General features: G+C 40.2%; 1 protein-coding gene across 2 annotated transcripts in view; it reads right to left on the bottom strand.

The window, feature by feature from the left end:
* MTA1 (metastasis associated 1) overlaps positions 1-16,762 on the bottom strand; it is a 75,573-nt gene that overhangs the window by 45,566 nt on the left and 13,245 nt on the right. For both annotated transcript variants that reach the window (XM_066556212.1, XM_066556213.1), the window contains exons 2-6: positions 15,154-15,221; positions 12,713-12,806; positions 5,725-5,851; positions 5,492-5,555; positions 188-305 (exon numbers count right to left, since the gene is read on the bottom strand). In XM_066556212.1, the coding sequence (XP_066412309.1) occupies positions 188-305; positions 5,492-5,555; positions 5,725-5,851; positions 12,713-12,806; positions 15,154-15,221 (471 nt within the window). The remainder of the gene's footprint in view (positions 1-187; positions 306-5,491; positions 5,556-5,724; positions 5,852-12,712; positions 12,807-15,153; positions 15,222-16,762) is intronic.

The raw sequence follows: 16,762 nt of genomic DNA, 5'->3' as shown, positions 1-16,762 counted from the left end.
CCATTTAAAGACCCATTTGCAAGAGAACTAATTGCCTTCAGTGGGCAACAGCCTCCACAAACCCAGCCACTGCTGCACACATGGCCTGGCAGTGGAAACCATCTCCCACACCTAGGCAGGCCTCACACAGAGAAGTGGCCACGTTCAACATGAACTCTTGATAATTTAAATAAATTACAGAAATTACCCTCTTTTAGTAAGTCTGTTATATCTGCCTGGTATCTGTTTCCAACTCGAATCTCTCCTTTATCAGCAAGCAGGGTCTTTTGCTGAGGATCATACACTAGCGAATAAAAGAAGAAATCCTAAAAATAAAACAAGAGCAAAAAGGTAAACAGTGTTATTAGCTTTTACTTTCAGCTTTGCAACCATACTACCAAGTTTTTACAGTTTAAGTGTGGTTTTTACGTATATATATAGATTTTAAAATTGGGCAAACAAAAAGTAAATGAACCACCAGTTTAAAAACTCCATTTAAGTGCCACTACTTTCTTCTATATTACAAGTGTTAGCTCCCAACAACAGTCTCTCTCTTAACATACAGCCTCCCAAATTGAACAAAGCTCCTCTTGCACAGGGCAAGGCTCAGAAGGGCCAGGACACAATTTTTAGTCACATCAGCTGTTTCGGAACACAAAATTGCCACATTCCATGCAATTCCCATATTCCAGACCAGGAGGATTAGACATCAGTGACCCATCCACACAGAAATACCAGCACATATTGAAACATAACTTCAGAATGTTACAGCCAGACTAATGCAACCCCATAGAGGTGTGAAGCCCCAGACAAACCCTATGGCCTCTGCTGGGCTTGCTCCAATCTCTCAATGTCTCCCATGCTGCAAGGCCCAAAGCTGGACAAAAACCTGCACAAGTGGTCTCACAAGGGATGAAGTGAGGAGATGACCCCCTTCCCTCCATCTGCTGGCTACACTGCTGCTAATACAGACCAGGATGTGCCCAGCTTTCCCTGGCACAGGGATGTGCTGCTGACCAACTTCTGGCCTGCCACCATCTAAGCTTAAAGCACCACGTTTCTTTCTGCTTGTTATTAGGAGAGGGGCAGCAGATTTGGCAGCAGCAGTAATTAGCTGCAGGTGGCAATCCACTAATTTGTTGCTTTTGTTCAAGTAGATGTGGAAAAGGCTAAAATAGCTGCTTGGCTTCCGCTACCTTGGTGTGTAAAATGAAAGCAAGAAGGCATTCCAGAATGAGAATGTTCTGCCAGGGCAGAGAAAGGAAACAGCCAAAATTTTTAACTACCTAAAACTGTACAGTTTAAGTAATTAAACTTTTCTGCATGGATAAGTACTGAGCTATAGCTATTGACCAGGTATGCTCCATCAAAGTATAGTGTGCAGTTCTGGGCAGGATTAAAGCTCTGGTAGGACATGGAACAACAGACCTTTTGTAACCTCTGTCCACAGCAACATGTTTATCAGGAAGGAGAATTGTCTGAACAGAAACAGGATGTGCAGTGTGCCATTTTCCACATCTCAGGTTTCTGGCTTATTTTTTCACTCCCCTTATTTCTCTGGCACTGGCAGGCACCCTGTTTAAATACATCTCATTTCATGCTCACCTCATTTTTCCCTTTCCCTATATTTGTATGTGTCAACAGTATGCAACAAAAATTAGGACAAAACCAGCAAGAGTTTCAAGCCCGTTCAGCTTTATGAAGAGGTGGCAAAGGAAAAGAGAGTCTCCCAATCTGTCATGCAAAGCCCCAGAAAAAGAAGAATTGCTGCGAGTTTCCACAGTAACATGGCAAAAATTCTGGAAGACAACTGAACTTCAACTAGAAAGGTTGTCTGTAGTTGGGTTTAGGGTCAGAGGATTTGATTGCATCCTAAGCAAATGATACTTTTGAAAAAACTCCTACTCCCACAGACACCAGGGTCAAGTTACATCAACCTACGGGCAGAAGGCAACTTCAGAACATATGAAAACTCATTTATATCACATCTATGTAAAGAAATCTGGGGCTCCTGCTCCCTGACACACTCAGAGCTCAAGATATTGCAATAGTTTGAGAATGTATCACTGTGGAAATAAAACATAGGGAAAGCTTTTGTCTCACAGGCTTCCAGGTTATAAATACAGTGTTTAATTTGTTCCAGCTCCAAAATACCTGACTGCAGGACAAAGTATATGCAGTGCAACATTAATGCTTTGTGGGCACCTTGCCCAGCAAATATACAACACACTGCAGAGTAACAACACAGTGAGCCCCAAAGAAGACCAATTCCACAGGCAATTTCTTTAGTCTTTTTTGGCCAAGGAAAGTCATACATTGTGGAGGAGGTTTCTCCCATGATATTTGATTGTTAGATGCCCTACTGCTTTTCTTTTATTGGTTATCACTGTGAATTTTGTCTACAAAATCTCAATTAGTTTCAGGTCATCCATTTATGTCTCGTCCAGATCTGTCTCAAATCAATCAGGTTGAACAAAAGAATGAAAATCCTGTGGTCTCTTCTCCCCATCCAGAGCCTCCTCAACAGAGGAGAAATGGAAGCCTGGGGGCCCAAGTGTGAATTCTACAGAGGCTGCAACCCCTAGAGGTAATACAACACCACTGCCATCTTCCCTCACAGACATTGAGATTCATTCTTGCAGACTGAGTGGGACTGCTGAAAACATTAATACACATCAGCTTAGTGCCAATGCAAACTAAGAAACAAACCAGATCCTCGTGTACTCTAAAGCATGTGTGAACTCCTGACCACCACTATGTGATGAGAACTATTTTTCACAAGGGTTTCACAAGAGTGATGTTCACAACAAAATAACACTGCTCTTCAAAATCCTCAACACTCATTTGTGCTGTCAAACTGTGTATGCTGGGTTTGCAGCAGGCAAAAAAGAGAAGGGTTTTCTCTTTTCATTTCAGATCCCAGAAAACACCCAACACGTTCAGGAAAAATTAACGTGACCTGCCAAGAGTTAAAATTGAGTAATGACTTTCTGCTTCTCTCAACTGCTAGAGAGCCTTATCTGCTCAGAGCTCCCCTATCCAAGCCCCTAAGCTACCCATAGCTATGCCAAGAACCAAAGTCACCAAGAAACTGGAGAAAGAAAAGCCAAAGTACACCACAGAAATAATGGTTACTTCCCTGCAGCTTGCAAACTTACTTTCATGTATTTGATATATTTTAACTATAGAACATTTTATTTTTAGGGGACTACCAAAAGGAACAGATATGTCAGACATCTGCTCAGCAGGCAAATTCACACAAGCCTCTGGATATAGCCAGGCAGAGCAGTAAAATAGATGTACATTCAAAACAGTTTCCTGCAGAATAGGGAAATCTAGTGCTTTTGCCATAATTGGCTATGATCTCCATGGGAATTAGGTGAATAGAAAATTCAGGTTTTCTAGTTGCCTTTTTTTCCCCTCTATTTCCTGTTATTCCTCATTCCTGCTACAAATTTTAAAGAAAAAGTCAGTGCTGGTCCCCTCCAGCCTGTTTTCCAAACGTGCAAGGCAATCTTCCTGAACAGAGAGAGGGTGGAGGAGGAGAATAGAGATAGCAAAAATGCAATTTTGCTTTGCTTACTATCTCCCTAAAAAATTCTGTCTGGATGCTTAACCTGCTTCAAGGCAGACAGCCTTGGGCTGAAAGCCTACTTTTACTGATCATAACATTTAGGAAATCAAATACCAGGTTCCCTAGAACTGCTTAGGTTGTATTGACAGAAGCCACGTTAGAAAAAAAGGAACTACCCTGAAACATTTTGAAAAGCAAAGGTTGGATTAAGAACAGGAGGCATGGGGAAAGAAGAAACAGTTCAAAACAATAACATGAAGTGTTAGGAACCCATTGGGCAACAACTATCTCCTTTTCTTAATCTCTTTACCCTCCACCCAAGCATATTTATGTTCCTGAGCTTTTAATTTCTTTACCATCTGTCCAAGTTAGTTTGCACCACAGCAAAATGCCATGCTAAGTGACAGGACACATTCAGGGAACTCTCTCATTCTGTGAAACCTCTAAGTGCCTGCTCAGTTCTAAAAATAACCCACATCACTCATCTTGCATTTTGAAAGTTCAAAAGGATGGGGAAAAAAATTATCTTTCTGTGCATACATCTACAGCTGAGCATTGCATGATCAGAGGAAAGCATCTCCCTTCAGTCTCTGCACACCTACCTGTAACACCAGTGATAATAAAAATATGTTGGGAGCAACTGAGAACAAACACTACTTAAGAGCTGGGTACTAAAAAATCTGAAATCATTTCAGTTTGATTAACTTGTGCTTTCAAACTGGCATATCCTGGGCTTCTAGCTGGTTACAAGCACTGCTGAACACCACATCCCTTGTTTGATGCTCTGCCATTTGGCAGCCTTCAGCAGAGCCGACATTTTTTGGTTTCACATTGCAAAGAGAAACTCAACTATTTAATCCCCGTGCCTTGTTTAAAATTCTCTTAAACTAAAGTATCAGATTAAAACTAATCTTATGCTTAAATAAATACTGAAGAAAGCTACAAAAGCATTTAAAAAGAAAGCCCAGCTATGAGAGAGACTGCAGTATGCTCCTTGCATAAAATGGCCTCTTTTCTCCTTTCTTAAAGGCCAGTAACGGCCATCACCCCACTGGTTTAACTACAAGATTTCCTCTCTTGTATAACATTTCAATGTTTTCAAATGCAAATTATTTGCTTGCAGATGTGTTCAAATAATAATATCCTGAATTTCTTTGTTAATCTCCACAGTAAATCTCTCACAGATTGTCAGACTCCAAGACTGTCTAACCCAGCCACCACCCAGAGGTCTAGCCACAATTAAAGGTATAGAAACACAACTTTTAAAAAATACAATGATAATAATTTAAAATCACAAAATACCTGAAAAAGTAAATCCCTATATTTATATTCTGAATGGTGTTTAACTGTGCAAGACAATTCAGTTTCAAGTTTTGGTCTGAGATACCTTTAAAAAGAGACTGGGTAAATTTCTGTCAGATGTCACCTGACAAGCAGTTTTTCAAGGATTTAAGTGTCAGTGGTGGTCTGTGAAGGAGTCCAGATAAGTATTTTGACCAATGAACTCAAAGAACAGGGAACTAAGCTCCTCAAAAATCTGAGGCAAGATCAAGCTTAAAGCATATTAACATAAATCTGTATGATTTCAGGATAAAGCAAATACAAAGAAGCACAGCTTGCTCTCTCCTCTACAGTTACAGCATCTCCCAGGGCATCAGCCTCCAGGTTGGAGCTCTCAGCCCTGCCACACTGATGAGCAAGTTGGGTTCACTTTACAGGAGAGGCAGCTCACAGGGGTGTAAACACAAGGTATGGCCCCCAGACCCACAAAATTTTATGCACAATGAAGACTGTACAGAGCCTAAAGCTTCCCACTGTCAATGCCCAGTACATGCAGAAATGAAAGAACTCTTTTTAGAAGACTTGCAAAAAGGCACCAAACCTAAATTGTGCCAGAAAAAACTGTTCAAGCTTTACAATGCACAAAATGGTTCCTACCTCCCGTTCCAGATACGATTTAAGGGATTCTGTCTCATTTAACAGAGTAACGCTGCATTTGCCTCTAAAAAAAGAGAAACACATCTCATGAAAAAATACATCTTAAATGCTCGTGTGATTCACAAGATGGTATCACTGAAGTTGTACACAGAACTTGATCTTACATTGAAGAGCACTTGAAAAATAACAGTGTTGTGTGATTTTTTAATAAAATGGCAGAAAACAGTCATTACCTAATGTGTGTGGCTGGCAGAGATTCCAGCTGTCGTGAGAGAAACAACTCACGGTGTCGTAGCTGATGCTTCTGTTTCTCTGGTAAATCAACCATTTCTGGATTTTCCATCTCCTCTTCCATTTCTCCTAGTCATAAAGAGACAAAATTGATCAAGAACAAGACATGGATTGACTTTGAACAAGGCAGAATGACCTGCTCCAAAACCTTTGCTAAATAACAAACTTTGTAATCAGATTTAATGTAACGTTTTGGCCAACTGAACAATTACATGATTAGTACTCTTGAAATTATGCCTGTGAAGAATTTTATTTATTTACCACCACCATCAAATCAACCCCAGGCACACACAGGTCACACCAAGCTGGAAGGCACACAAATCTGCTACCAACAGAGGAGTTCTGGAGAGAGAGAAAGAGAGAGAGAGAGAGAGAGCTGCTTTTGGAGACCATCAGTGCATCAGATTCATCCGGTAGAAGCTGACACACGATGAGTGGGGCATACTGAAGTCTTTCCTCTTTGCCAGGCACAAGTTATCATAAACGCTAGTCCTCTTTCAGGACATCATACTGTCCCACGCCAGCTTTAACAGCTTCTGCAGGAAATGCCCACTGGAAAGGGCAGTTTATTTAATTAGTGTTATTTGGTACTCTCCTCACCCCAACCACAGCCACAGGATTAACTGGAATGTAACCAAGTGCCTGAGGCCACTCCTGCCACCCTGGTTACCCAACCCACACCACACACACCCAACTGCAGCACTCCTGCATTGCAGCAGCCAGGATCCACCACCTCTGCCTTGGAGCTATCCAATCTCCATCCAACCAGTTCTCAAACATACACCAAAGTAAATACATGAAATCCCACCCACACTGACATGCAACTGATCCCAAACATCTTCAAGCATCTTTCTTTTAGGAAATAAATTGTATGTTTTGTGTTTGTTAAGAAGTGTTCTGCCACTTACGCCAGCTAAAGCTGTAAAGTGCAAAATACTCAAAGAAAAAAAAATTCCAAAGATCCTCCATGACAAATGACTGAGAAAGAAGAGATCAGACTTTTCCCTTCTCTAAGAAATTGATGCAGTTACTTGTATTTTGCAAAACCACAGGCAAAGTTTCCCAGACTGTAGTAGAATAAGCTGTAAAAGCCTCATGCATGAATTGTAAAACTCTTAATTTTACAGCAGCATTACTCTAAAAGAGCAGACTTATGCCTCCAGCTTAATTCAACAGTTGTTGCCAAAAAACATTTCTAATGAGAAACACATACAGACACAGTTATGATTTATATACCCTTAAGATTAGTTAACTAAAATCCCCATAGTTATCCCAGAAATAAAGCAAACAAAAATCTCCATTTTATAAAACACTAAAATTGCATTAAGTTTTAAACAGGCCACCATTACACCAAAGGTGGTGACAAAAAATTATGTACCCTTCAGGTTGCCCACAATTTATCACCATTTTACTGCCCTGAAAAAAAGACCTGCAGTTTATTTGCTCATCAGGTAGGCTGCTCCAGCAAGGAAGGAAAAAAAGAGCAGCATAATTAAACCAGACTTCAACACACAATAGCTGCTACACCACATGAGCTGGTAACCATACAGCAGCATGTACTTAGGTTTTAATATTTTCCTGGGAACTAGAACACCAAATTTACATTTGTTGCACACTCTCATGGGTCTGCAATTTATTTACTGAAGTGGATTCTGTTTTAGTTGAAAATTAATATTGTGACTGCTATCCTACACTGTAAATATACCACAAACAATCTAACAAGTTCCAAGCTCATTTGCCTGAAAACTGAAGGATGCACAAAGGAAAGGGGAATTCATGCCTGTACTTACAGCAGCTTTTGGACATGACAGTAGTGCACGGTATAATGCAGGGAAAATACTACAAGGAGCAACCTAAAATAGTTTGTATCTTCGGTATATTTGATAGCCTACAGCTTTTAGAAATTACATTTTTCTAAAAAGTATGTCAACCCCTTTGTGGCAATGAAATCTACAGACAAAAGGAAAGCACCCAGCACAACCAAACTAATCCCAGGGACTGCATCCCTTCCGGTAGGCTTGCCTTCCAAGCAGTATTTTATTTATGTGTCTTGCTTTTGTAATAAAACACAGAAGGTGGAGAGCACACATGTTCTTATGGCAGCTCTGCTATGAACAGCTTCTCAAAACCAAAAAGCACAATACATTTCTTTTCAAAAACAGACAGACATTTCTACAGGTAACAAACATTTCCCTCACACACAGCAGTAAAACTGTCATAGCACCCCCAGACAGAGGCAGGAACATTCCAAGAAATAACAAACAAACACATCCATATGAACATTGTCCCTCCTTTTTCACAGCCATGATTTAACCCTGAAAAAAATTGACCTGATCAATGTACTGGGAACCAAGGGATGGAGGAGAGAATGACTGGAACCAGGACAGGAACCTCTCCCTCACTGAGGTCAGGCAAAAGCTGCTGGACAAAAAGCACCCAGCAGCACCCCACCCCCAGTAACAAAGAGCACCCAGTGGCACCTCACCCCCACTAACACCTCACCCAGACAGCTCAGGCTGAGTCAGACCATGAAGCACAACAGGGGCTGTCCCAGCCCCAGCTCCAGGACAAGTCTGACATATCTGCATTTCACCTTCCCACAGCTCACCCACTCACACTGACTGGAGCAAACACCACCATCAAGAATGGTGGCATCCGAGAAAAAACCTTTAAAAAAATAGAAACACATTTATAAAATATCCAAGAAACCTTTTCAGAAAGATTCGCCTGCATTCTTTACAGTACTGTGGAATAAGTGGTATGGGAATACAGGAGGTGCAGTACATTGGGACTTCAGTGCTCTCATAAAGCCTTACTTCAAATTAATCTTTCTGCTTGATAGATGTGCCTGTGCAGATTTGAAACTAAACATTTAATCTTAATACAAACAGTAATATATCAGCTATGCAGCAGTAGCCAGTGGAATGCTGCAAGAAGTGTATTAGATTAAGTATTATTTGATATTTAATGGCAGAATCATTAATAGCACATTAAGAAAGCTTGAAGATGACTTATATTAGGAACAAGAGATAGGCAGATTAGGCACAAACAGCAAGACTTGTGTGAAAGCTAACATATATGGGGAAAATAATTACAAAGAGTAAACTTTGAATTGGCAGGAGAAACCCAAGAGGCAGTAATTGTAATTTAAAATGACTGGGTGTGTGAGATGTGAAATTAAACATCAATATTTGCTAGACACGAGAAAGAATAGCAATTTGCTATAGATCAGATTTGGCTCTCCAGAGCATCAAAAGCAGAAAGCAGCAGCCCTTTCTCTGCATTTTGGGTGTCATACAAGTAGCTACATGACAGAATTCAGAAATGCACAAAGGTAAACAAGATACAGAAATCAGGTTTAGAGAGCAGACAAGGTTTACCAGCTTGGGAAACAGTCTGCAGTAACACAAAAATTAGTTAGCATAGTTATAACCAGCAAAAAAATGTAAAGAATAAAGAAAAAGAGTGGGGCCAAATCATTGGGAAACACAGTAAAACCAGTGGTACTGATCTGCACAATAGCTCCTTCGGCAGCAATGGAAGCTGCAACTCTGGCTGCTTTATCAGCTTAACTAAGAACCTTGGAGGAACATTCTAGAAATGCTGCATTTGAATAAATTAAAATACAACCCCAGGTTCCTTCTTCCAGGTTCAGTTTCAAATGGCTTGTATGAAGCTGTAGCCTTAATTCTTTTTTCTCTACAAAAAAGAGATATTGACTCATAGCTGTAGAAAACATGGAGAAAGTTTTAACAGGCAGGAATCCTTACAGCTTGACACTTGAGAAGGAGTTTGCCACATAATCAGTGTGGATCCCCTGCCACAAAGCTCTGGTGGTCATCTCTTGCAGCCATGGCCACTGTGTCAGGTAGCAAACAGACACTATTTTGGACACCTGCATCTTCCCTCACTGCACCACTCCCAAAGAGAGAAGACACAGTTCCCTCCTCTCAGCAACAATTGAGTCAAGGTGTCATTAGTGGATTTATGATTGGACTCCTCTTAAATCTGCATGTGTGGGGCTGGGAGAATATAGAGAAGGAGAATAAAATGGAAGAAATAAAAAGAGCTAATTCATGAAGCTTTGTCCAACTTCATTTAGATTGGTGTTATTTAAAATGTAAAAAAAATTCTCAATAAACTCCCTACCTGTTTAGGCACAGAGGTATCATGCAAACATCTATTTTCAGAAGCTTTGGTACTTCCAAAACCAAGCTGCCCTGTGTGCCAGAGCACCTGCTGAAAACCAACCATAAATCTGCCAATCCAGACAGTGCTATGTCAGTTCCCCAACCACTACCAACTGGTCAGTCATGGCTGCAAATACTGAAATAATTATGAAAAACTGTGTAAGACATTAAATAAAGAAAATACATAGTGACAGCATCCAACAAAAGGTTGAGGAGTGAAGTATCTTTCCCATTTCTCTTCCATCAAGTCCTGTCTGCAATCTTGTTTTCTAAGTCTCTCAGCAAGAACTAAAATCAGTGTCTTACTGGTGAAGCAAGTTCATTTCAGAAACAGTTGGAGAAACTCCCTAGAATAATCTGTGAGGTGATTAAAGAGGCTTATGAATAAAAAGCACTAACAATGCATGGAAGACATCATAGGGCTGAAAGATTTATAGGACAGCCCAGACAAGCTTTACATCATATGATAAAAATAGTAAGATCACAGATTAAATCCAAGAATCAGGTTACATACATCAGGTACCAATTTATAGTCACCAACTACAAAATAAGGCTCTTTCAACACATTTCTCTGTATACAGACTTAAGAGAACAGACAACATTTCAGACTTGCCTGTTTCAGATACCTGATGGATCGCCCAAGCTAAAGTGACCTTTTTTTTTTTTTAAACTTCAAAACATTGATTTCACAATTACATCTTTTTCTTTCCTTTACTGGAAGAATAAAAAAATAACAAAATATCCATAGAATTTTTTCATTCATGCTCTGGCTGTATCTCCCCACTGCTTAGCTCTCTCACTGCACTGATCTCAACAGTAGGTCTAAAATAAAGGCATCTTAAACAGAAGACTGTGTGAATCCAGAAATGTCTGCAGTCAGAAAGCTCCATTAATCAGCTGAACAAAGGCAGTTAAAAGATCAGCGATGCAGACACGTACATCTACTGCAAATGCATCAAAATGAGGCAACAGGAGACTTTATGGAAATGAACTCAAAGTCAGTGACAGTGTGCAATATCTGTACTAGAATCCTAACATCTATAAAATTTAATTTCATTATATCATGCAGAATGCTGATTTTTTTTTCAGAGTAAAGAACTAATGGCTGTCCAAAGAGCTTAATTTTGCTCTCTCTTCTGCCTTCTTATGAAGAACAGAAACCACAGAGCAGCACATCTATCTAAATAAATGGAAGTCATTCAGTAGGAATTTTATTCTGCACCAGAAAGAAAGATACTGGAGAAAATGCTAGTTACTAATGAAATTTACTCTAAGAGGCAGACTCAGTTGTCTCTGGTTGCTCTATTAATATGATTTTGCTATAGAAGAATTTTCCCATCTTTCAAACAACATATATGAACAATGAATTATTTGTCTGCATTACAAAAAAAACACTTAGATTTCTTATCACAAAGAGAAATCAGCATTTGCAGGTTCAAAGAACATTTATGTGGGTTCAAATTATTTTTCATTTTCGGTCTCAGCTCTGTGTTCCTGTGAACCCTTCCCACCTGCTTCCTTTACTGAACCTAGTGAAGTGAGACACAGATGAAGGAATCAATAGCCACGTTGTTTATGGTGAAGCTCCTATTGAGCTCCTCAGATAAAATGAATACTGCTGCACTGAAGAGATCTCAAAAAAGCTTCGCCTGCCATCACAATTCTGTGACACAGCAGACTCTCCCTCAACACCACGACCTCTTTCCACGGTATGGCTGCAATGGAGGGATTATGTGGACACACTACAACAGAAAATACTCAAATTTATCAGTAGTTTTGCTGCATCTTTTCCCCAATGGCATTAAAGCAGTGAGAACACAGCAAGGCATTATATTCCTTGCTAAAACTGAGTACCTGATTGAATCAATCCCCAGATCACTCTATTGATACACACACCAAGAAGCACATTAAAAGACAGTGATGCTTGCCAGCTAAATCACAGTTCTGACATGCCCATATCTGATTGCTTCCCTCTCATTTATAGATGTGCCCTGAATTACAAGGATTCATAAGGCCGTCCATGCTTTTTGCTAAATTTTAAGCAATCTGAACAGCTACACCTCACACAGTTCGCTGTTTACAAGAGAAAAACATTTTAGTTACTCCACTTGCTTCCCAACAAAAGGGCTTTAATTCAAAATTGTGATAGGAGAGTCTCAGATTTGCTGTTTTCAAAGTCTATTTACTGAGCATGTTCAGACAAAAGCTGTGTCACTGCAAGAAATATTATTAATATTGAAATTCAAAGAGAAATCCTGTTAGTCAGGTTTCAAGCTGGCCATGTTTCAAGTTGCTTTCCCATAATCAGTCTACCTGATTCCCTCATATAATGTTTGAGGGGTTTTTTAATATACAAACCAAACCAAGCAATTAATGAGAAGTTATACTCACAGGGAGAATACATTCTCTCATCCCAGAAATTAAAAAATTCATTTCTGTGGAGCAAATAAGATGTCTTTACTCAGCCCTAACTGAAACCTTCTGTCTTGTCCCCACCAAAATCCAACCATACACAAACGAGGTATTAAAAGGTTTAAGGAAAGGGGAAAACAAAACAAAACAAATAAAAAAGAGAGTCAGGTAGAAAGACAGAAAAGTCAGCCAAACAAGTAATGCAAATTGCTAAAGATGACTACAGAAAAAAATACATTTAAGATACTGGTACTTGAAATATCAAAGTCGTCCCCAGGTTGGACAATTCTGTGCAGAAGCAATGTCATTTAAACACAAAGCAGCTTACTTGCATGTTTGTCTGCCAGTACAATGAGCGTGCTGGAGATGTCTCTCCTCCTGTAGAAACACACCACCTTTGCTTCCACATTTCCATTGGCAGTCTGAAACAGGGAACACAAGAAAAAACTGATCCCTGACCAGGAACTTGATAAATTATTGGGAATTTTGCACAAGAGCTACACAGAGTCTGCTTTTAGCACCTCCAGCTGCACACATTACCTCACACACAAACTCCTGCATGATTCAGTCCAGGGTAGGGCAATTCCAGGCAGTTTGGCTCTGCCCTGGTAATGGTTCCTGAGGAATCACCACCTTTAAGTTACAGATGTTTCAAGCAGAGAAAACCACGCTCACCTGCCATTGCAATCTATTAACAAGTCACTTTGCTACTTTTGAGGTGATGCCTATATTAAACAGCACTCAAATGAATCTTTAAAAACCTAATTAAAAAACCTGTGAAAAATAACAGAATTCAGATCTAGGCTGTTCTCCAAACTCTACAGGGCAGGAGAAAGGCAAGAAAGAACGCAGCCATTGTTACTTTTGCAAAAGAAATGACATGAGATTCTCTGACAGCACTGGTGAGCTAAATAATGACCAACACACCAAAAAGTCATTACAGAAGGAGAACCAAAGAAGCTGCACCAGACAATAAACTCTTTTTGTATGCTGTCACTGAAATAAATTCAGAATTTTTGAAAGATTATTCACTTAATAACTCTTAAAATGAGATAGGTGATCAAATGTAAGATGGCATCTGTCAAACAGTGCAAGTGGCTTTTTACAAACTCTAGGGGAAATAAACCTACTGGTTTGTAACAGCCTCAGCCAATTTACTATCTCTAAAATCAAATCATGCAAAAGTAACTCAAGAGTTGAATCCTACAACTGAAGACTCTTTGAAAACCATAATGAAGGCACAGTTCCCAAAAGCAGAAGATACAAATTCCCTGCTAGGGAAGTCAGCAAAAAAGGGTAGTAAACCAGCAATGTGTCCACAAGGAAACAAAAATTTATGTACATGCTCATTCCTAAGATGGGAATGAACGAAAAATTTCAACTTTTCTAATACCAGTTTTCCTAACAGAAATAAAAAAAAAACAAAACACAGACATCACATACGTGCAAGGATATTTCCCTTAAAGACCAAAAGTTTTCACTAATTTCTCACAATTTCTACCTTCTTCTGGTAAATATAATTCAGAACTTTTAAATTTTGAGAAACTAAAATATAAAGGCAAGAACCATCTTGTTCAAACACAGACAGCTTTCATGTAAATTGATCTGGTTTATTTAATTGCCAAAATTTCATTTACACTCAGTTAAAAATAAACAAGCTAGGATTCATTTCAACCTGAAACATTCATTTTTAAAGTGTAGGTCAGAGAAATCACAGCTCAAGCAAGAGTTGCACCAAGATGGGGGATCCAGGTTGAAAGTTCATCTTTTTTTAAAGGTGAGGGGTAAAATGAAACTGAAGAGCAAGAGGGGAAAGCACTTTCCAGGAAAGTGATAACAAACCTGCACCCTGTAATGGACTGGAATACAGACAGTGATACCTCATGGATAGGGATCCACTGGGAACATTTTAAGAATTCACTCATGTTTCTTTAAGGCAAATGAGACTTAAAGATATTTCAGTAAAAGACCTCCATGGGGTGACCAAGGATGTCCTAGTACTCAGATTTTTATTGGTCATGAAATTGATACATTTTCTCTTCCAAATAACTGTTTGAGAATTACATGCTTTCCCATGACTGGTGGCTGTAGAAGAATACCTGATACCAGTCAGGTATCAGGTATTGCAAATACCAACCAAATTTGCAAATCCAAACCAGCAATGTGACATTCCTTCTGTAAGGGCTGCCCTACAGTTGGTGTTAAACCTGAACATATGGTGTATTTAGGATACAGCCACCGGCTTCAGAACCCTCTTCCCCTCTCAGCCAGGTCAAACTTCAGCTGCCTTCCCACACAGAAACCATCGTGCTTCCCTGCTCAATCCATGGAAAGGGAATTTGGCAGATCAAGTTCACTGGCCCAGAAGGACAATCAGCAAAGACAAAGTCTGAGCAAGCAGATCACAGCTGCAAACCTTTCTCCTGAGCAAGAGTCTCCCACAGGAAAAAACCAAAGTAAAGCTCTCCATAGGCAAACTCTTGTATATTCTTCATATCCAGTGATCCTGGCATGGAAGTGAAGAACTGCAGAAACCTGCCCTAAAGGTGGGCATCATCACCTTGAGAATGACATGCCACTGATACTCAGTTCTTTCATACCAAAGGAGAACAAAAGGTCTTAAAGCATTCCAGAAAATTATCAGAGAACAAATGTATTTTTAAGCTTCTAATTACCGCAGAACTGCTAAAGAATTGTTTTGATTTTAATCAATTCAAGCAGATCATAAATTCAATTAACTTCAAAGACTTGATGGAAAAAAATGTTTACCTTATTGAGCTCTTCTATTCTTCGTATCAAATAGGGGTTACTTGAAGAATTTTCGAAGTAGACATAATCTGACAAAAAGAAAAAAAGACTTTTTAAAATATGAACTGCTAAAAATCAAATCAAAACCTTTATAAGCCTGGAGAGCAAAGCATGTGATCTTCCTCCTCTCTCTGATCAGATTATTTCCACTTAGACCACACTGTTGTCTTTACTTGCTTCCTGTTCTTATCAAAATCCAGCCACTTTTCACCAGCAATATGTGATCTCTCTCTTCCCCTCCAGTTTACAAGCATGGCTCATTTACTTAGAACACATATAGTTTCTCTCTCTCATCTTTTACACTTATGTGATCCTAGAATGCCCTCAAATTTCCATATCGCTGCCCAGACTTATCAGCAATATCTGTATTTTGAGTGGGTTAAACATCTAAAGTTATAGGAAAAAAAACAAGTTCTTACCAAAGGTAGTGCCTTAAAAAAACCCAAACCAACCAACCAAGCAAACAAAAAAAAACCCCACCCACAAAGAAAACCCCACAAAAACAAAAAACCCCACCAAAAAAACAAAACACCACAGAAACATGCATGAGTGCCATATAAATTATTTGGTATTAGGGAACTCCAAGCTTCAGCACTCTCTAGGAAAACAGATGCTCATGAGTTCTGAATGAACTGGCCTGTCTCTCCTAGAAGCCCTAAGCCTGAACCGAGACAAAGAGGGACTGAATCCACCTCCTGCTGCTAAGGTGCTGACCTTGCACACAGATCTGACAATTCCTTCCAGGACTATCTAAGACGATTTCCCTGCAGACTTCCCAGCTCATTTGTGTTTGGAGGAAAACACCCGTAGCCCCCGGGCACACCTCAGGTGATCTTTTGCAATGCCTGCATTAGCACGATGCTCCAGGATGAGCTGGTGTTCAGCAGTGCTCAAACAGGGACAGCTCCTGAGGGTTACTCTCAATCCCCCTGAAATCCTTGTAAAAGGGCTGTGCAAAGCACAGATACTGCCCCCTCCTCCCCAGCCCAGAGGAAGGAAGACATCCCCCAAAGGTCTCTGCTCCTGGAAAAACTGCACCAGGAGAGTTAAGGGGACCCTTTCATCTCTGGGCTGACCAGAGAGACCTCAGGGCTTTTATCCATCACAGCCCTTCCACCTGCCCCGTGTAACACCACTCGAGCTGCAGACACACCTTTTTTCAGACTGCTGCTCACACCCGGTTATCCATAGGTCTCCCTGGATTTACAGACCCACCTACTTGCTGCATGGACACCAGAGCACAGCACTGACCACCGGGCAAACAACCCCAAGGAAGCTGCTCTTGCAAAAAAGAGCAAAAATCCCAAGTGCCCGCCTGCCCCTTCAGCGGGGCTGGCTGCCTTAGGAGCGATTCACTAACCAGGAATCCCAGGGGTTACAATCCCAAGAGCAACAATTCTTAACAAACCTATTTTCCAAGCTCTTGGCTTGCCAGAATGTGTGTTGTTGTCAAGCCACCTTGATAGTGAAGTGCCAGCCTGGTCTTGGTGGGAGTGACAAGTGAAGAGTTTCAATGGTTATGCTCAGCACGACTCTTGGGTTACCGAGCCACAGAGTGTAACCAGGGCTA

This window comes from Molothrus aeneus, chromosome 9, assembly GCF_037042795.1.
Source record: "Molothrus aeneus isolate 106 chromosome 9, BPBGC_Maene_1.0, whole genome shotgun sequence".
In the NCBI taxonomy this organism is placed as follows: domain Eukaryota; kingdom Metazoa; phylum Chordata; class Aves; order Passeriformes; family Icteridae; genus Molothrus; species Molothrus aeneus.
Note: the sequence above shows the minus strand (reverse complement) of the source record. Positions and strands in the feature narration are given on the sequence as shown.